Source organism: Pavona decussata, unplaced genomic scaffold (genome assembly GCF_977016875.1).
Source record: "Pavona decussata unplaced genomic scaffold, jaPavDecu1.1 SCAFFOLD_179, whole genome shotgun sequence".
NCBI lineage: Eukaryota > Metazoa > Cnidaria > Anthozoa > Scleractinia > Agariciidae > Pavona > Pavona decussata.
In genome coordinates this window covers 883,011-904,841 of record NW_028145589.1, presented here as the reverse complement: position 1 = coordinate 904,841, position 21,831 = coordinate 883,011, and the positions used below count along the sequence as shown (strand labels likewise).

General features: G+C 39.1%; 1 protein-coding gene across 2 annotated transcripts; it reads left to right on the top strand.

The window, feature by feature from the left end:
* The first annotated feature begins 2,761 nt into the window (after positions 1-2,761).
* On the top strand, positions 2,762-19,583 carry LOC146463325 (uncharacterized). 2 transcript variants are annotated; one of them, XM_085084573.1, is made up of 12 exons: positions 2,762-3,016; positions 5,412-5,474; positions 6,559-7,328; positions 7,532-7,612; positions 7,926-8,107; positions 8,229-8,425; positions 9,105-9,206; positions 9,301-9,336; positions 14,546-14,592; positions 14,976-15,306; positions 17,196-17,266; positions 17,805-19,583. In XM_085084573.1, exons 1-12 carry the CDS (start codon positions 2,929-2,931, stop codon positions 17,937-17,939), a joined length of 2,103 nt encoding a protein of 700 aa, XP_084940699.1. In that variant the 5' UTR covers positions 2,762-2,928; the 3' UTR covers positions 17,940-19,583. The 2 variants fall into 2 exon arrangements, with proteins under 2 accessions (XP_084940699.1, XP_084940700.1); XM_085084574.1 differs by lacking the exon at positions 2,762-3,016 and adding an exon at positions 4,407-4,590.
* The last annotated feature ends 2,248 nt before the right edge of the window (positions 19,584-21,831 follow it).

Sequence of the window (21,831 nt, the reverse complement as noted above, 5' to 3'; positions counted from 1 at the left end):
ACAGTACGCATGCTCTGTAACGGCAAAGACAATTTCTTGCTGCGCAACAGGGAAAGTCCCTTATTTATGTTATAAGAGGTCATTATTGACCAATCAGATGGTAGCGGCGAAGCGAAGGTTATATAAAGCGAGTTTTGAACCTGTTCATCTAGACAAAACCAGTCAAACGCGTTTACTACAAGAAACCTGTTTTCCGTTTGACCTTCTGAAACTGGTTTGAGAAAACTGCAAAACAAGTTTTAAAGCGCTGGATAATGATTAACGCGGCCGAAGTTTATCCCCTGATTCCAGCACAGGCTACAGGAAGGGATGAATTAATAAGTCCAGTCGATTTTATCGACATAGGTAAGTCAGTTCGCTCTCGATTTGGCATTGCAAAATAACATATTAAAATCTTAGCCCGAATTGCGTTTTAATCTTTTATTCTTAGCTCTAAATCAGAGTTTGGCGGACCGTAACTCCCATGAACACGGGCAAAATGTTGAATGCGCCATAAAAATCGTAGAGCACATTTTAAACAGCTTCCTTTCAGGAGGCGAAGGTAAGAGATGTTTTTATTTTTGGTACTATTGTATATTTGTTGATATTTATTAGCCTGAGGCGATACAATATTAATTTAACACTAGTGCCCTTCGGTAGCACCTACGTTTTTAGGAAAAAAGCACTCTTTCCAAAAAAATATTCTGCATGAATCTTGCATGTTTTATTTCGCTATCCGGATAGCCTGCCAGGGTTTTACCTCAAAACGATGAATCCGCTTTCGCAGCATCTTTCTACGGTCCACTGACGACACATAAATTTTCTACTGTGTTGCGCAGTATTTTAAATTCTTTTTCGCCTTCATCTTTGTGAAATCAATGTCCAAATAACTTTAGAAACATTTTAAACTGGGAATTTACCAAGTACATCCTTTTTACCACGAAATATATGGCGATGGCTTAAAATACTATTAAGGAAAACGGGGGTGGGGGGGAGGCGTGATTGTTTATCCTCGCAAAAAATGATATGTCATCATAAGCCAATGTTGGTCTTCATAAGAGGTACGCTTGGCTTCCTTCGATTCCTTGACTTTGAGGACTTATAAAACTTGCAAAGAAATTTAGGCAGAAAGGTTAATTCGGGCCACCTTTTCGGACTGATTTCAACATTCCCGACACAACACTTCAAGGTACAACTTCTCGAATGTTCACTGTTATATCCCTAGATTGAAGAAGGTTTTCTATATTCCTCAAATGCCAAAACGTAGTTTGGCGGTTTAAAGCTCGTGTCGCATTTCCGTGTTTCACGACAAAAATGTAAAATGCGATCAGCTTGCTTGCTTATCTGCGGACCACATCAAGTGTGAAAGACCTGCAAAGGTGCATGCATGCATTCTCGTCCCTTGATTAGAAGATTCCATCTCAGCTGCGAATGATAGGATTCATCCATGAGCCAACTTCTTATCAATTCAGTCAAATTCAAATCTTGGATCGAAGCAGTTTCAATCTTTCGTCCCGAACTCGTGAATCAAGGAGATGACAGCGCAGTCTTTGTCTTAATCACTGCAGCGAGCGCAGAACTCATCCGAATGCAAATCTAGTAAAATAACAGTCTGCACTGTTTTGATTGGTGAAAGTTTACGTCATTTGAACGAAAATAAAAATACAATGAATGCAAAACAAACCCCTGCACTTTGTACTTAGCGTACTCAAGGAAACAATCAAATATTTACCCTATGACGTCTTTGCGGTCTTCTCTGTTTCTTAATTAATGACTAATTTCAATGCCAATTTTCAGCAATGAGAACCGTTTTCCAGGGGGAGGGGGGGGGGGCAGGGGTGCTTTGTTTTTGGAGTGCTTCACGATTCGTTGATCGGTACCACTTTGGGTGTTTAAATGAACACCGTTAGCAATTATTCCGGTGTCTTGTAGGGTAGAAATTTAAGAACTGAAAAAAATATGGCAAGTAATGTAACTTCTTCCTATATCTAGGATAAGTTGCCGATTCCCTCTTTTAGGAGTGAAATGGACCCATCGAGCATCACCTTCAGAGTTAAAACTGTTGACCAAACGTACAAGAAGGTAACTCAGTACATTTGGTTCCAAAATTACACTGAAATGGTGATCAGGGGCCCGTTTCTCGAAAGTCCCGGTAAGTTATCGGGTCCGATAAGTATATTTTGAAGTGTTTTTTCGCCGAAGAGATAATGACTACAGACACGGCACTTGGCCAATGTTTTCATAGAATTATAAGATTTTAAAACTTAGTATTCAAAGCTAACAAAACTTGACTTCTGTTAAGAAATATTTATCACCAATTCACTTAACGGGCCCGGTAAGTGACCGGGTCTTTCGAGAAACGGCCCCCTGATCACTGTACCATTGAAGTCCTTATTTATTTTTTCTTTGCCTTCAAATTTAGCTTCTTTTAAATTTGCAATGGAAAACAAACGAACAAGCAAGTATCGCAAATGTATTTCCGCCAAATCTATCAGTGTCGGACAAAAAACCGGTTTCGGTGGTTGGTCTGATGGTCCAAGTGTACGTCAAACCGGTATTTATCCCGGTTTAATTTTCGTGCTTGAAACATTACGTAAGATAAAATTAACCCAAAATAGCCTGAACCTTGCGCATGTTCAGTTACGGACAAATAATCTCCAGGTGCGCGCGCGCGACTGACGTTTGACACACCCTCATTTGAGTAGCGGCTGTCATTATCAGCCAATCACGAACCGACAGGAAAACGAAGACTATATAAACACCCGCGAAGGTGCGTGAGAAACTGAATAAATTAACAAACCAGTTTGACGCGGGTTTTCAGACTTCGACACGCAAGAAATCGAAACCGGTCAAACGAGTTTGCTTCGATAAATTTTCCCCCGTTAGACTTTCCAACCGGTTTGAAAAAGGTTCAAATCCCGTTTGAAAGTTGTCTTTGGACGCCAGACCATGATTTGTGAGGTAGCTTGGCCGCAGATGAAGACAGAGACGAGAGCGGACGACGCGTCGGCTCTTGGAAAGTATATCACAGTTATAGGTATGAATTTTCTCGCTTTGGCGCTGTTGTGTAACCTCCTAATTTGTCTGTCGGGTCGCTTCTCCGCTGTTGTTGCGATGTAGTTCAAATAAGCAGATTTTCAGGGAAAATTTAGCGAAAACAGAGCGAAAATTCTCGAAAATCGTGCAATCTTTTGTTTCATTGAGTGTCTAAGATTCCCAGGAGGTGTGATGAGGAAATTTGCATACGCCTGTCAACTATGATGATTGACCATGCGTGATGTGAATTATTTAAAAAATTTATTCATGTCAAATCAAAACATTTGCGTTTTGCCGTCAACACTGGTCTGCTGTGTTACTGACAACCACATGGGGAAATCAGGAGACATCGGGCGAACGACAAACAAGAATCCTTTGTTACTCAAAGATACAAAGGTTATAATGTAACTTAAGATACCTGTTATCCTCGATCACCTGAGTGGTCTAGTTGCCCAAGCGTGTTGATCTATGAATAGATCTAACATATTCCGGTTTCCTTCAGGCCGGAAATATATGGATTTATACTTGTAAAACCGTAACTGTCTGGCTTAGTGTATGTGTGGAATCTCAGATCTGAAAGGATAATATAATAGTTAACAGTTCACCGATATATTGGTACCTGTTTTTTATTTGAAATAAACTTGGTAGATATAAACTAAGCTAAACTAAGATTGCCTTGGTCTACACATCTTCTGCGGTTGTGTTTGACAACAAAATGTTTTGTCTCGAATAAAATTTTGTCGTTCATTATTTCACCTGCTGAAAGCATAAGGGTGAAAGCGTCAAAACTCTTCGAGGACAGAAAACGAATGCCACAAGCTAGCCCCTGGGAAAGAAAAATATTTGAAGTGGATTTCCTGCAGCACCGGGGTGTCTGCGAGGGAGGGAGGGGTATCCGTTTCAAATCTATTGAGAAATTACTTTTAGTTTCGTCTGTCGTACTTCGCTTTCCTGTAGACATGAAGAACAGGAGAAGATGTGGATACTTATGTTCTGAATGTTTTTTTGGGCTGTTTTGTCGCTGGCCAGAAGAATAGACTAAACACCCGGAAAGAGCGCAGTTTAAAATTGTCTTAATTTTCTATTTTAGACTTTGTACAGAAGCGCTCCAAACTCGGGCAAGACAAATATTATCCTCTTACGGAAACAATTTCCTTCATAAAAATTCTCAAATGTCATTGGCGGAGATAAAAAAAAATAAATTGAGATTAGCTTTCGGCGCGATTGACTGCATTACGTATGCAGATAAGGTCTGGCTGGTTGCCATATGGTCTTGAACTCCATATTTGGATACGTGATGATGTCATCGTTTGAACTACCAATAGGCGGAGCTACAGTTGATTGATATCTCCCTGGATGCCACGCGAGCTTCATTATCAAGCGAGAAGGCGTTTATGGAGGATTGTGTCGTCTTTGACTACATAAAATCCACTTTTCCCCTTCTGTTTTGGTGTTAATTTCCTTTCCAGCGAACTGTGAATCATATAGGATAGATATTTATGTTGAAGTTGCGAAAGTGGGCTTATTAAGTAGCGCTTGATATGGAATTCACGGCGACAAATCCCTTCGAAACAGGTAACGTAGCTGGTATGTGAATGAGTTACCGCCAATTTTACACTTTCGTTGTTCGAGCGGAATCTTTAATAGAATCAAAGCTATATTGGTATTAGTAATGTTACACGATGTTAAGGCAGTGTTCCATATCGGCCCGTCGTGGTAAACATCTCTGGTTTTAGTGGCAAAACGTAGTTGGATGTTCTAATCACATGGTTTTGGCACCATACGAAAGCTTCATGCATATTTATTTGAGTAAAGTGCTTTCTCTGTATTCACCCGTCTGCTTTTAGCTCTCCGTGTCAGAACAACTGTCAAATGGTTTTTGTCTAGTACGGTGATTGCAAATGACCTGTATCTTTTTAGGGCATCCTCAATTTTGTTTTCGAAAAAGCGTTTCGCTTCAATGCCTGTTTATCTTCAGCTTGCACATCTGACGGAATATAGCGTAAACGTGGGTATTTTGCCAAACTCGTCCGCAAAACGGTGTTGTTTAGCACACGGCAAATGTAAACCTAAATAAGCAGGTGTGAAGGAGCTCTGATTTTTTGAAGTAGAATATTCTCGGTATTTACGGTTAAACAAAAGTAAGCTAACTTGTGTTTTATAGCAGCCGAGGGGACAGCTTTCGACGTGTTTTAAGCTTTTAGATCTTTTTGCGTTCCTGCTTGGAAAAAAACCGCCAAAAAATAATTCTGCTGGGAAATTTTAAGGGGCAACAACAATTTCGAAGTGCAATTGTACAATTTGTACATCTGACATGGACATCTGAACTTTAGACCTCGTGGCATTTTATTTCCGGAATTTAATCGATCAGGATATCTGCTTGGTTTCTTTTGCAGATCATTTTACGCCTGATACGCAAGACAAGGAAATTGGATTGTTCAATCCTTCCCAACCATCAGGTAAAGTCTTTATCACTCATACCGGTTGTTTCACCTCAAAATCGTTCCACTTCGCTGCAGTTAAGTCGATTCGCTACCTTTGAAAATTGACAGAATATTTGAGCTCAATTTACTCCCCACGCAAACATTGCGAAACGCAGAAACAGCTGAGATATATAATTTTTCATCCGAACTCACTTTAAGAACGAGAAATAATCACATCTTCACACTAATGGTTCAGCGAAACGATGGGATACCTTTCACACATGACATTTCGCTGTTAATCTATGCAGTCCTGTTTTTTTCTCCAGGCAGTTATCCTTTCTTCCCGTAAATAGTTTTCTCTGTTTTCTTGTGTCGAAAAAGACAGTTGAGCTCTTACTGCGTTTGACCCGTATTCTCTACCGCATAGCATAAGCTTAATTATATCATTACGTGCTTGTATGCACTATTGGGCAAGAGGCAAGCTGCCGCATCGTTTGAACTTTGCACTCGTTTCCTGCTGAATAAATCTTTCACACCTTTCTCTGTTAAGGGAATTGTTCTGTTTCTAGTTTTGCATATTTTGATTAAGGGTTTTGTTTTTATTGTTCTTATCCGCATATAGTGTGCTTTCCTAAGCAATGCAATGAAGCTGGATAACAGCTTGAATAGTTTTGCAAGTTACTATCAAAACAAAATTTCAGTATTTTTCAAGTGATCACAAAAAGTGCTGAAATTAGAGAGCACAGGAGGCCAGAAAATCATCACAGTGCAGTGAGAAATCATTGCAAACATGACAAGGTTTCAGTTTGGTTAATTATTAGCTCTTGCCTACTGTGCTTTAAAAGGAGAAAATTGTCAAGTTGTGGATCCTTGAAATATTTATTGATAATTTTATCAATAATTGATGACTAATTCAATGTGAAGTAAGGTTGATTTCAACTTGTAATCAGTGATTTAACAGCGGAATAAAGATGTTTTTCTTTCTGCCCTCTGCTATAGGGTAAATGGATTTTTCAATACATTTCTATAATTTTCATTTTTTAATGAAGCCTCATGTAACTAATTAAACCAAATCAAATGTTTGATCAATCCTTGTATGTTTCTTGTTGTCATGCTGTAGATTTTGTTACTACAATGGAGGAAGTGACAGATTTTCCAATGGATATGACTTTCCTGGAAACACCAGTAATTGGAGAAGTTCCTCCACTTGGATTCCCCAGCCTGGAAGATGCATGTCAATCACCATTTGATTCTGATATATCTGACAGTTGTCCAGCGTCACCTTCCCCAGTTTCTTCACCTTCACCACACTGCTCTTCGTCATCCTCAGAGTCGGGTATTGAGGATGGAAGTGATGTGGATGAAACAACAACAATCTCTTTTGGCCAGATACCTTCTGGAGATGTCATTGTGAAAAGGGAAAACCCATCTTCTCCTCTGAATTCTCTGAACCAAGTCCTGGAGAATGGAAGTGGTCATAAAAAGAGACGGAAGAGCAGTAGAAAAACTTCAAAGGACAGCAGTGTCTTGGAAGAACTGAACAAGCTGCTTGTCGAAACCAGCATGTCTGCAACATCAACATCTCGGGATCTATCTGCATTGCAAACACAAGCCAGCATTACCAGCCTTGACACTATGGCTGGCATTCAGACTACGGCAACACCAACATCAGATTCCCATAGCTGCCCAATGACAGTCCAAGCTAGTCAAGTTACTTCCTTGACTGAAAGTCATCCCATCTCTGTTTCCAGTGAGTTGATGTCAACAGCTGCTTCTAAAGTCAGCACCTCTCCTCCAGTGACTTCTCAGTCCAGAACAAGGGGCAAACAAGCAAGAAATGCCAGAAAGTCTGATGAACCCAAGATTGTGATTATTGAAGAGCCTGAAGAGGTAATATATGATTGTTACGAGATTTTAAAATTAACCTTACAGTAAGTATTGTCACAGTGGTGTAGATGCTAGTGGGGAGCTATGGTGACGAACTGGGTTGGGTTGCTTGCATTCTCTTTGTCATGACTTGTGCAATGTTGTTGCTGTGCTGTTATAACTTATGTTATTCAATACTAACAGGTGTGTTTTTCCTTTTGTTTTAGAATTACAGAGCAAGATATGAAAGTGAAGGTTGCCGAGGTCCTATTCATGGATCCCAAGAAAACACTTTTCCAACTGTGAAGGTAACCCACTTACTTGTTTTATCCTACTCTTTCTTCCTTCTATATCCACCCCTTTCTTTGTATTTTCTGAGCTTGTGCCAGTTCAGTCCATAACTTAATCTTTTAGGATGTCAGACTGTCAAAGTAGGAATGCTGCATGCATGTCCTCTTTGGTGTGAAGATGTGAAAAAAACTTCCCTCTTTCATTAAAGGCTACTCAACTCTTGGGTTACATTTGTTGTTTATTAAATTCTTGTCCAATTTTTGTGTTTGGCCACACAACAAGTTGCATATGTTTGTCATTTGTGTTTAGATTGTGTTGTCTTCTTCATAGGTTACTGGATACAATGATGCCATTTGGATTACAGTGCACCTGACTACCAGTGGTGGTGTGCCACATTATCATTCCATTCATGGCCCAGGTTCCACTAAGGTGCCTTGTAAAGAGACCACCCTACCTGGAGGAGTCCCAGCTGTTCAAGTTATGGTTGGTCCAGATTCAAACATGACTGCTGTGTAAGTGCTTTATTTGTATTATCTCAAGTGTCTTTTATCTAGTTACTAATTAGCCTGCAATAAATTGATGTTTCAACCAGAAACTTGGTAAATAATTAATGAATCTCTTTTTGTTTTGTAGCCTTGACTCATTGAGCATTCGCAGACTGCGAAATTGGGAAGGTGACAGGGAGTTAAGAAAAAGGGGAATCGATCCAAGAACTTGGAAGAAAGAACGCAAAGAAGCACGGTTGTTGTTTCAAGCAGAGATCCCTGAACAAAATGGTCATCCTGCTATAAAGTTGACATGCAAATCAAAAGTCTTCCAGTGCAGCTCATGTGAGTGTTGCTTTTTAACTTGGATTTAATATAAAGAGTTTTGTCTCCTTGAATACAGTGTGAGTTGAATCCAAGCGTTTCTCTTTCAAAAAGCGTTAAAACACACGTTTCATTAATGTACAAGCTCTGAACTAACAGTTGCAGTTTTTCTCAGTACTGTCATCAATCTTAATTATGGTGACAACCAGTGAACCATAAAAATACAGTGCAAAATTGACAAAGTAGATCAATCACATCAGATGACCTTTTGACACAGCTGAGCTAAACTACGTGTACTCAAAGACATCTTTGGTTATTGACTGCAAGGTAGAGAAGTACAAGTCTTGATGAGTCTTAATACTGTGTGGTTGGCATGCCATTGAAAGGCATAATTAATAATAGTTTTATCAACTTCTAAGAGTGATATACAGTTGAACCTCTATATAACGGGTACCATTAAACACTGTTCGTCAGGGTTTTATTAATTAAGGGATTAGGAGGATTCTTAACAGTGAATAAACAGGAATCACTCATTAATTTTTCCTGTGTAGACTCCCTCCACAGGAAGACATCATGTTCAGATTAAATGGGTGCCAGTGCCCGGGTCCTGGCTTCAAATAAAACCTGTCTCCTAAGTGTGTGTTGTTTGTGGTACTACAGTAATATTAATGTGTTTATTTTGTTGCTCTTCTTTTGACAGCTGGTCCCCCTGGTAATCCAGAAATCTGGTGGGCCAGTATCAGCGAGGGTTCCGTTGAGGGTGGCGATGAACTGGGTCTGATTGGCAAAAAGTTTCAATCAGGTAAATGCAACCACTGTCATGATTAAAACAAACAGGATATTTCTTCTTTCCTGCTACAGGACAGAGAATTGAACTGTTCTTTTTCTGTTCTCAGGTTTCAAAGTTCGATTCTTCTCGCCCAAGGCATCAGGTAGGAAGTCTGTCTCTTTTTCCTTACAAATGTGATGGATGTTCACAGGAGTGTAAACAAGGTGCCATTTTTTTCTTCTAAGTATGCTGTTTGACAGTGATATACCTAAAAAGATTGATATGCGACTGACTGGCAGCAGACCTGGAGGCAAAATCACGCTCCTTGCTTTAATTCTTGTGATTGTTGGACATCAGATTACAGTGCACAGTCGTTCGTACTTGTTAATTATTTTTATGATTTTGAAAAGGATCATAGATTTCCGGATAAGTCTAAATTGACAACAATTTTTTTGAGAAATGTTTTGGCCCACATTGGAAACTTCAAAAGTAAAAGCGTTTACAAGCATTTTAATTTGATGTCCCAACTCTGATTTATTTATTTCTTTGTGGTTTAAACTGACATGCCTCTCAAACAGATTGTAAGGCAAATTGGAACAGTCATCCAATTTATTTTTTGTTTTCTTGATTTGGCAACTGTGGATTTATGATTTGCACTGTTGGATTCATGTCGTGTACGGAAATACCAAAAGGAAAAAAGTTGTTTTCTGTCAAATTGGCCAATTGTTGAAGGGCCGAATTTTTGATAGTGCAAGATTTAGCTGTGTCTGATCTTTGAGGAATTCTTCTGATGATGGACGTGGGTTGACTTCTCATATGTTTTGGGTTGGGTCTGGTTGGCTGGGAAATGTTTGGGTTGGGATACAAACTTTTAAATGGTGTGCAATCAATTGGCAAGAACACAAGTTGCCAGGGGAGTTTCACTTCATGGTGCTCTTGTTGTGCTCGTGGGACATCAAGAATCAACCACCAATCTTACTTCTTTTTTACTGGAAATTTTTTTGATAACTTCCAGAGAAAGAGAGAGACCGTACAATCCTTAGTATTGTCAAATCTGGAGATTTTGGTGCTGTCTTCCGTTTATAAATGAAGAAATTTTTTGGCAGGGCAGTTAACTTTCACAATTCTAAACAAAATGAGATGAAATCTGTTATCAAGAGTTCTTTGTACACGTTGTTGAAAAAATAAAAGAAATAATGGAAAGTTGAAAAGCAGCATATCATGAATGACATGTTCGATCATAGCTAATATTGCCCTAAGAAAATAAGTTGAAAATGTAAAATTAAAGTCCTGTTCAAATCATCTCCTTAAAAATAAAATATCACAATCTGTACTTTTCCATCTCAAACATCAGCACTGTGAACTGATATTTTCCTTCACCTGGTGACTACATGGAAATATTTTTTGTCAACTAAAAGATTAGGAAAACTTATTTCAAGCCAGGTGGATTCAGATTGGACAAAGAAATTCAGATTGGTCTAATTTGTAATAGTCAAGTATTTTCCGAATAGGCACACTAATTGGGTGGGTTATCAGGTGGGTTTTTAATAATCCATACATGTATTACCGAGACATTCACAGTGTCTTCCAGCTACATGTGTTCTTTGTGTTCAACATAGTAGCTGTTCTTACAGTGTATGCTAGTTGAAAGAATTTCATTGGAGATCAGATGCAGGGGGCATGTCAGTTTTTATTTGATGACGTGTTATGTATAACCAAGAACTTGAGAAAGACGTCTGTTGTTGCACTCATCAAGTTTGAGTTGGCGTCTTGGTCGTTGAATGGGAGGGACCAAATTCTTGATATTGCTACTGCTTTTTTCTGTTGAGTAAATTCCCTTTGAGGGGCAATTTCTAAGTTTGATGTCAGAAAAAAAAAATTGGAGAGCTCCAATGCTTTCATCATCTTGGTTCTACAAAGCACCGTCAGGGGTACACATGTTATGAGGATGACATTGGATTGTTGGGTGGGTTTTAAGGTTTTAATGCTGATTGCAGTTATTGCGCTTCCAGAGTTGACACTGTATTGACCACAATGGACATTGCTCACATAATTGCTTTTTTACCGGTGGAGGCTGTATATTTACAGGTGCTCGGTGTCCTCTATCTCTAAATTCTTTTTGAAGTAAAAGTAATTCTGATTTGGTCTTCATCTTAATAGGCCAAAAGCGTTTCTTTACTGTCAAAAACTTCTCTTCTCTTCTTGTGCTCCTTCTCTTTGTAATCTTGGACTCAGTTTCCATCCAGTGTTAATGTGCAGAATGAGATAATGTTGATGCAAAAGATAGACGTTTTCCATTTTGCCGCGTAACCAACTGATGTAGCTTTTTATAAGGACCTTGTTTTTATTACAATACTCTTTTTTCCATGGCATGCCTTGAACAAATTTATTTAGGTTAGGTGTCTTTTCCAGTCTCACTGGTGGTGAAAGTTACTGTCTTAGAAAGATCTAAGTTTCATCTGGCACAAAATTTTAAGTTGGAAATGATTACTTTCTACATCAGGCAATGTTCACCAGTCTTCCTATGTGCACAGTAGTAAGGTAGTTGTTCTTCTGGCCAACAAATCAGTCTGTTTGGAACCATTCAAGGTCACAAATTGAGATAAGTAATTTTTGGCTCACTAGATTTGCACAGAGATAACTTTTTCAAATGTCATACAAGTGGCTATATCATCTGAAAACTTCAAAAAATTATTCCTCTTACAATGTGACTAAGAAAACCATGAACACTTAGAATTATTTCTGGAATGTTTTATATTGTTCTGAAACCAATCAGATGTGAGATCAAATCTCAAAGGAAAACCTCAAACCAATAGTAATAATGTGACTTAGTCCTTTATATATGTCATCTGATTGGTTTTCTTTCCCAACACAGCAAACATTCCAGAAATAGTTCTAGTGTTGACAATTTTGTTAGTTGCACTGTAAAAATGTGGAAGTTTTTTTTTTTACACCTTTTATCCCATTTTTTGAATTCGCAATGTCTTTACTTCCATCCATCCTTGAATTGCTGAGTCCAAAATTTCATTCACAGTGCGTGAAGTTGAAGCTGTTTTTCAAGATGAAAAATTCCCATGAGCAATTAAATTCCCCTACTTGCAAAACCCCAAAATGGACCCTCTGAACATGCCCTGGTCTTATTTCCATTACTTTGATACTCATTTAGCAAAAACAGTAGATTCACACACAAAAAACGGTTGTGTTAGGATGCACAGAGTTTAATCTGACCAATTTAAAGGCCAGCTTGAAAGAGTGTGTTGGTTCTTTGCCAGTTTAAAAGTAAGTTTGGCTAAAACAGAAGTTCAATTGATGCTGTTTATTCAAATTATAAGGACTTCACACACTCTTGTGATTGAACTTGTGTATCTTTACGCAATCATTTGCACTTCTGAGGCTCCAAGGAAGAACAGCAATCTTGTTATTTTGTGCAGCCATAAATTCTTACAGTTCACTGTAATTTTGTAAGTCTGAGAAAAACTTTTGTGGCCAGTCATTGCATTTATCATGGAAGGCACATGTGGTCAGCATGTGGGGAACTTTTTACTGATGATACAATGTCACTGCCAAGTCCGTAATACAAAATGTCCTGACTTGCGGTTCAGATTTGACTTACATAGGAAAAAATTGCAAGGCTTTGAAAGTGTGCCTGAGATTGTTATTTCTCTGGATTTGTGTAAAATTCCTAGCTTGTTTCCAACCTGTCGAAAATATTGCTATTTGTGAGAAGCATTGGTGAACATTGTCTGGTTAAAGCAATGTGTGAGCAATTATTATTGTGGACTCCTGTCGACAACCTAACACTTCATTACAGTGGAAGACAATTGCGCATGAATTTTATCTTCACAGTTGCACAGTGAGACAAGTTTTTTGTCTTTTTACTTTTTTAGTCGGTTTTTCTTGTTTGGAAATTGCTTTGTCTGTGGTGAGGTGTCCCACTGGCTATCCAAAGGAAGTTTCTTTCAAATCCTGTTACTGTTATGAAGAGTTCTACTTCTGTTAAGACTCCCACCTTGTTTTGATCACATTGACAGAAATAAAGATTGATTCCGTAAGGTTCTGTTGTTTAGGAAAAGTAAAAAGTGTAGTCGGTTTTTTATGGACCGATCAGACACCATTCTTGCACAAATTCCTTGTGATGATCAGGCTGCACACCTCACCAAAGGCCACTGCATTTCCTGTTGTTTTCATGTTTTTGGTAGTTTGAAACATGAGAGTTGATTGCAGCAGTCTTTATTTCCTGTCGGTTTGGAATGTTGCCAAGCTCTCATGATTCAATCTTTTTCAGTTACTTCTAATGTTTTCTGTGTAGTCATGCTTTGGAGGTCAAATTATAGTTCAAAAGAAATTTTACCATCTTGAATTGAATTGGCTTCCGCTCCAACTCCATTGCTTCAATGCAGAAAATATCTAGCTACAAACTGTGTAGTAATATGAACAGCCACCATGCTTTAGCGTCGTTTGTTACAGTCCTTTGCACAAGTTCACACAAATTCCTTGCATAAATTTGAAATATTATTAAGATTACATGGATAGTCTTTGTATTTGGAGGCACTTAAGTACTAAAGTTGTGTTGGTTGTTCATCATCTGCAGAGGTTGTTGCAGTTTTTGCGCATGTGGGGATTGGGATGTTATTTATTTAAGTACCTTTTGATCACCCAGCCTTGTAAAGAATGGCAGCTTAAACTCTAAGGCATACCGTTTAGAGAGAACCACTTCCTCGGTTGGAAGGAAAGAATTTGAAATGAGCCCTGCCCCCCCATTCTTTTGTGTATGCCTTAGTGGTTGTAATTTAATTTAGTGGGTTATTCATTTGTGTTTGTGTTTAAAACTTAAGGTGAACACTTTCGATATCAACTCTTGTGCATAAAAAGAACAAGATAAATTTGGAACTGTGAAATTTTTCAACCTTAACAAAAGAGAATGTTTAGCCATGTGTCGTTTAGGAATGCTGCTTTGATTTCAATTTTTTCTGACTATACCTGATGTTTTAATAACAATTTCTGTGACTTTGTTCAAATACTATGTTTCGAGTCATGCTATTTCATTGATAATCCTCAAAATGTTAATATCTGTTTAACTTAACTGTTTCTTTTACTTTGTTGTAATAATTTGCTGCCATCCTTGTTCTGGCTTTTTGGTCAGTTTATGTATCAAGCAGCCAGGTGAGAGACATTATAAAAGTGTCCCCCTTTCTCTAACACCTGGCTGCTCGATCTAGTCTGACATGGCCTTTATTTCCCTGGTACTGGGGCTTGGGGTTGTGGTGGGGAGGTCTGTGCTGAATGGGGTTTGTCAGCACCTGCTTGTGTTTCAGAGCTAAAAAACATATTTAGAGCTCTTTTTGAATGTCAATCCAATTTTGCTTACTTAGAAACTTGGGAGAGTTTTGCAGAGGTTGACAAGAGTAAGTCAAACCAGGTAAGGACTGGCTTTATGCATGGCAGAAAGTTCTCCAAGGCTTTTTATCTCTGTGGGTTTTATTTCAACTATTTTGGCCTATTGTGAAAGGTTTGCAGGAATTAGACACAAAATTAATCCTATCCTTGTCTTAACACAAAATAATGTTGCTTGCTTACATTCCTCTTGCACTGAAGAGAAGATGGTATGAATCAAAGCAAACAATCCTTTATGTTACCGTGCAGTGGTAATAGAAATAGTACTTGATTAGAGATGAATGGCATAATTTACAATGTAATGTATTACAATGTAATTTTACTGCCACTCCCTGTAGAGGGCTTTTCAGTCACAATTCAATTCAATCAAGAATTTTACAAATTGATGGTGTGTTTTGCTTCCTGAAGGGTGCTGCAGTAGTGCTCACTCCTGCGTATTGTGACACTCAGATAACCTCTCCCGTCACAGTAAATGTGGAGATAACATTTGGAAATGGCAGAGATGCAAAATCAAGTGACCCTATTGAGTTCACTTACAAACCTAAACCAAACTTTCAAGTTCAAGAGGTTGAAATGCATCCTAGCCTTACTGTTGAGACTTTGTTGCCAATGGATATATTCTCAGTTGGTGAGATTGTCATGAACAGTTTACCCCCGGAGCAAGTACTTGAACCACCTACGCAAGCACCGTTACCAGCTCCTGCAGCAGTTGTTCCACCTCCAGTGAATGATGAACAGGGTAAGCTCATGATAATGTTTTCTCCCTTGATTCTTGTTCAGCTATTAAAAGCAAATCGTTTGATACAGAAGTACCATCCATTCAAATTGTTGCACTCTAGGATCTCAATACTAGAATGTTAGAACCACCTTGTGCTGCATAATTGAAGGGCTGGGAGCATAACCGCCTTATGTCGAATTTCAGCCCGTTTTTCGATGTAGCTCGGATTTGTGCAAACTTTTGCATGTCAACTGCAATGGGATTGAAAACCATTGTCCAGTATTTTTTCACGCCGCTTTGTGTTTCGTATTAATGCTATTGAGAAATTTTACCATCTTGTAAAGATATATCGGTAACATTATAGACACTGGATGACCAAAAGGACAATGCACTGAGGATTAAATACTTGTATTCAATATACACTCGTTGTCTTTGAAACACGGCACACGAAAGCGGTGTTGTTCGCGGGAGGAACGAAAGGAATGCTGTCACGCTTTTATTTGATTCTGTTACAAACTACTACGTACGTGACAGGAATGTCCGAAATGTAAACAGTTACATCCTCCAAGAGAAAATGTGTCCATTTCCTGGCGTAAAATTCAGCTTTGTCCTGTTTGTCGACATATCACTCTTCATAACGCAAAATACTAGCATTCTACACGATTAACAGGAAGACATGTAGCCATTTCAACGATTAACAACGATTAACAACGATTAACGGCAGTTCTATTAAAAGGTAAAGACTATCTATTCTTTTTTACGGGCAGTCGGTGTTAACCGTTGAAAATCTATGTTAATCGTACTTTTATTGAATCATTGCCTTGAAATTGTCAAGTTAATCGTTACATACCGAATTTCAAGCCTGGCAAACCACAACTAAGGCTTGCAAAACACCTTGCACATGGCGGGATTTGTCTCTGATGCTCCCGCGGGATTTGATAATCGAATTGAAAAATTCATCACGGCACAGTCATCACTACCAAGGAAGGATTCTTTGGACAACATTTGCGCCAGTTCCTGTGAACTGCATTCCTCAATTTCATAACCTTTCAAGAGATCCATAGATGTCGGTGCGTTTACAAACTTCACCAAACAAAAGCGAAACCAACTAGCCAGTACGATACGCAAGTTGTTTATCCCGACTGCCTTGATCTATTTTGGGCTTGTTACAACCCGCAAAAGCAAACCATGATATCATCTCAAACGTTACTTATAGAAACAACAACTGGTGCGACTAAACACGGCTCGTGGACAGTGGAAACTTTTAGCCTACCGATAATTTGGAAAACGAGTCTGACGTGGACAAAACCTATAAAAAATTTGCCTTCCAAGCGCGTTCACTTGTAGACAAGCAAACTACCAAATACCCCTCCCCCTCCCCCTGACTCAATGTTGTCTTTTGGGTCACGAACAGTTTCCTGGCAAGCATCACTTCCCACATCAACATTGCATAAGGGGGAGGGGGGAAGGAAGAAGTAACAGTTGTAGAATTATGAAGGGAGAAACAGTAAGTGAGTGGTTTTTTGGCTGTCTGTGTTCGGTTCTCATTGCATAGGGGGAGGGGGTGGGAGGGAGAAGTAAGCAAGTGGTTTTTGTTCTGTTCGTGTTTGGTTTTCTCAAGGAGTTTTGTCCACGATTGTAAAACCGCGAAATGTTTTCCAAGCCTGGGAGAGCCAAAATTCGGACAAATCCGTGCGAAATCGAAAGCCGCGCTAAAATTCGACATAAGGCGGTTATGCCCTCGGACCTTCAATTATTGTAAAATACTTTCATTTTAGGGTAATGTCAATACTGTTAATCAAGTTACACATTTCAAGTTTCACCTTGTGATACAAGATTGATTGATTGCAAGCATTTGTAGGATTTGTTTTGTGTTTGTTGAATTAATAATAATATGTTTTCTTCATCAGACTGGCAATACTTGTGTGTTCAACTTGGGGAGCTACATCAGAAAGGAGAACTTTCTTCACAGCATGTCAAGGTACTCTTCACTTTACTGAAAGAATATACAATTTGGATCAGTTATATTGCTTTATAGTGTGGGGCTGAAAGTCTTGCTAATTGCACTTGTCTTGTCGTTTTCCCAACTAGTATCACAAGAAATACATGGGGACATTTAGTTTTTGTTGATACAGTCAACTCTCTCATAGCGACCACTTTTCTTAAGCAACCACCTCCCATAGGCGACCACTTGGTAAACAACCCTTTTGTTTCTCAGTATTTGGATTAAATGAGTTAAAGGATCTGTAACCTATGGACTAAATTGTTTGAGGCTTATTTTGACTCTGTTGATCGTAAAATTCACTGAAAAGTCACACTTCAAACCAGAATACCATTTGCTGTCTAAAATTTGGACATTATGGGCCATAAAGTTTAGAAAGTTTGGAAGAACAGGTCTTAAGGACAGTCATTTCCCTTTTTGTTTGTAAAAGGTAATTGTAAGGTAGTAGTGTCTGTTTGTCATTTTAACATTACATACATGAATTTTATGTATACTTAACTTTATTGCTTCATTTCAGGAATTGTGTGACTACATCAAGAGAAGAGACACCCTACTGCTTCAAGCTTTTCGTTCTGCAAGAGCTGCTAGCACAATTGAACAACTCCAATCAAACTTCAAACAGTATCTGTCTGGAATGCTCTGTAATTTGTAGGTCATATTGGCCATGTAAAAATTTAATTTAGATATTATATATTATAGCAATTCATATAGACATTAATTTTATTGTTAGAAAAAGTTTATTTCTTCCATATTAAAAGCTGGTGATTTCACTCAACCCTTGAAAGAAGGTGTAAAATCAGTTTCCATCCCCCCCCCCCCCCCCAAAAAAAAAAAAAAAAAAACAAATTGGATTTAATGAGTAGTAAGTTGTGATAGTATTACTCTATGATCATTACTTCAAGGGTTAAGTAAAATTACTGAAGAAAGAAACAAAAAAAAAAAGAAAAAAAAAAAGAAAGAAAAAACATCATCCCATGTGTACCATACTCATCTGTTAATTATATCAGCTGGAACTATTTGTTCTCCAGAATTACTAGTTGAATATTGCATACATGGTGTTGATTGGAAAGTATCACAGATTTTGTAACTTGCAGTTTTGGTTGAAAACTAGAATATCACTTGATTGTATAAATTTACTGCAGTCGTTAGTCAGGTGCCACTCAAGCGACTAATTCCACTTGTTTTGATCTGTTGTTCTTCAAAGAATTCCATCTTGATTGTAATTTGAATGAATTCACTGGAAACAAAACTTGAATTGGTCACAGCATTTCTCAACTGAGGCAATTATGGCAATATTTTTCAGTATACTTTTCAAGGCAACACTGCAAGTGTTTCTTGAGGTTTTGTGGATATTAGTCGCTTGGTGTTCCTTTTGCGCTTATACCTAGTTCATAGTGTATGTTACTGAGTCCTTGTTATTGTACAGGATAGTGGCCATACCTTGTATTGAATTCATTGATGCTGTGCAGCATCCATAACCGAGTTTTATCGACTAATTGGCAGAAAAATTCCGGCCATTTAGGAACTGCTTAAAATCGAGGACAGTGCTCGTGGAATAGCTTGTTTGGCCTTGCTGGATAGCTTGGTGATTTCAAAACTAGTATGGCTTCTGTGGATTTGTGTTAGCTTATATTCCTTTTTTTTCAGGGAGCTGCTACTGAACTTCATTTTATTACTTACTGTTAATGATAGCATGCTAACTGCTTTGTTTTATGCAGGTTTACACATTCTTGTCAAAGGTGGATACATTTAAATTAAAAAAACAAAAAAACAAAAACGGAATGAAAACCAGAACAAAGTTGTCACCCAAGTTAATATGGTGTTTGCTTTTCCAAAGCAAGTGCCATAAAATATTGGTTTGACAGCTGCTGTTCATTTATAAGTCCAAATTTAGCCTGGTTCAAACAAAAATGAGTAAAGAGAGAAAAGGAGGGCAAAGTAAGACTGCAGGAGGAGTGTCATGTAGCCACTTCGTTTTCTGGTTGCCTTTTCTTCTTTCTCCTTTTCTACACTTGGTCACAGAACGGTGGGCAACGTGTGTTAGACGAAGAGTGACATCTGTGCATTCAGCTCCCTCTGTTGCCACCTTGAAACCGAGGGCATTGGCTTCAGAGGTGAGGTGATAACATGTGACAGACAACTTGAAAAACGTTGGTTTGAATCAGACGTCATTTATGTTATAGGGTGCATGGTTTATGTACCTTGTTTTGTATTGAGATATAGACTATTGTAAATATGATTGAATGTTAAAATAATAGATGGTTTTTGTTAAGTTAAATAAATTTGGCTCAATCCATGCCTTGCAGCCTTGTAGTTGGACCCTAAATCTGATTAAAACAGGTTTTCTCCTCAAATATTGTAGTTGGTGATTGATGCTTTGCATACGCTGTTTGTCGTTGCTGCTTATTACTCCGAGTTTTTAGGGGTCGTTGTTCAAAATTTGTGCAAGTTGGGGCGGAGGGGTGGGGTTCTTTATAGGGGATTCCACGTCAAAGCCTCACCTTGGAAGGTCCCCGAAAAGAGTAAGCTTTTCCCCATTCCATAAAGGCATAAAGTTTACGCGTTTCTCGGCAGCGGGTTGTGTAGGAAATACACGGGGGTTTTCAAGAACGGCGCGCTCTCCATCGATCTACCCCAACGATCCCACAATGCCTTGGTAGTACCAGTCTTTTCAAAGGTTCTGGACATTTTTTGTAACGCTACTTTGTCCATTCGCTGTACCACTGAAAGGGTTGTACGATGGGAACATCCTACATATCCTTTATATGCTCAATACTTCGTGGAGAGAAAACAAAGGAAATTACTACCGTCAGTGGGGGTTTGGGAATGTGGACTTGATTGTTATCAAATTTGATGAACTTTTGCTTTGAATATCTCCAAGAATTCTAAATGTTTTGAGAAAAAAAAAAAGCACACATGAAAAGGAGCAAAACGAGTTCAAATGATCCTCGTTAAACGATACGCCGATCGCGGCGAATTTAATCGCCAGCGAAAATCGCAAGTGATTTTCGCCACCGATTGATGAGGACACGCCTGGCACTTCAACCTTCCCGGGCTCCATCGAGGAGCGTTCTGAAAAGTCGTGATAAAATCGTCCAACCTGATTGATTGACTTTACTGGCGATTCGCATTGATGAGCGTAGAACATCGCGGGAACGGGCACACTTGGCGAATGCCGGCGAATTTTATATATACGCCGATCGCGGCGACCGGCGAAAATCGCAATCGCTGCACCGGGCACACCTGGCAATTTTCGCCGGTCGCGGCGATCGGCGAAAATCGCCAGGTGTGTCGCCGGCTTTAGGATGTTTGTTGGATTCATTTCCTGCAGGTGCCTGTAATAACTGGGCCCAGGTAGAGTTGGCTGTGAGTGTTAACGTGTTAATTTGGCCCCAGGCTATTCTCATCCCTGTTTAGGAGGAAGAAAAAAAACTCAGTTTTGAAAGGAAAAAGTGCTGCGAAACACGTAGACGAGCTCGTCTTCCTCTTTCGCCATTCGTTCCGAGTTAACTGTAAATGGCAAATTTGAATTTGAAATCCCAGAGCATAATCTCCGTTTCCTTACGGAGCGAGTCGTAGATTTTCACATTTTTCTCGCGAAGCCAAGAAGCGTTGAAACTGTCACAGATTTTTGGTATTTCACGTGCAAACTTGTCGCTTTTGTCTGTCTACATTCGTATAAGTAAATGCGACAGACAAAGTCACACCAACACTTTTTAAGGGCGCGTTCTTTTGCCGCAGCGATTCCAGAATAGCAATACAAGTAATAGGTGGTATTCATGTTCTTCCGGTACGGTTTGCTCACAATAGAAGGCATTGCGTTCTTTTGGGAAGGTTTTCGGTTTAATCAACAAGGAGTGGCTTTACTTCGAGGGCATGTTCCCAAGTCAAGAGGGCTTGGGTGGAATTCTGCATTGCATGGGTCAGCCATAGCTGTGCACGTATCCCAGCAACGCTTTTGTACTAGTAATACATCAAAATGATACGAACGCAGAGAATATCGACCGAGATATCTACGCACCTGTTAAAAACCCTGTCCACATTTGACACAGCCTACTTGGTATCAAACTCAGAGAGATCGGTAGACCATTTCTGAATCACACTCCTCTTGAACTTTCATTCTTTAACGAACTTGGTTGGTGTTGCGAAGTTTATAGGCTTCAGTTTCTTCCCGACGCAATTATTCAATGGCCGTAAGGTGGGGAGCAGGTATGGCGTCCCGGGGGGGGGGGGGGGGGGGTACTCCCAAAAAAATTGGGTAGGGGTGTGCGGCGCGCTTCCCAAAACCCTTACCCTATTTATGACCAAAATCTACGATTTTCCCTACCCTATTTATGACCTGACCCTTAAATCAATACCCTGTTTCAGACCTGCCTTATAATTATTTCCCTAGTCCAGACCAATGTTAAAGGCGTGACAAGCCGTTGCGGCACGTGCACAGTTGCCGTAAACATCATGATGAAGAAGTAGCTTCTAAAAAAACGAATTCGAGACTAGAGTGTAAAAATCGATATCCTATTTATTACCAAAATGGCGGCAAAATG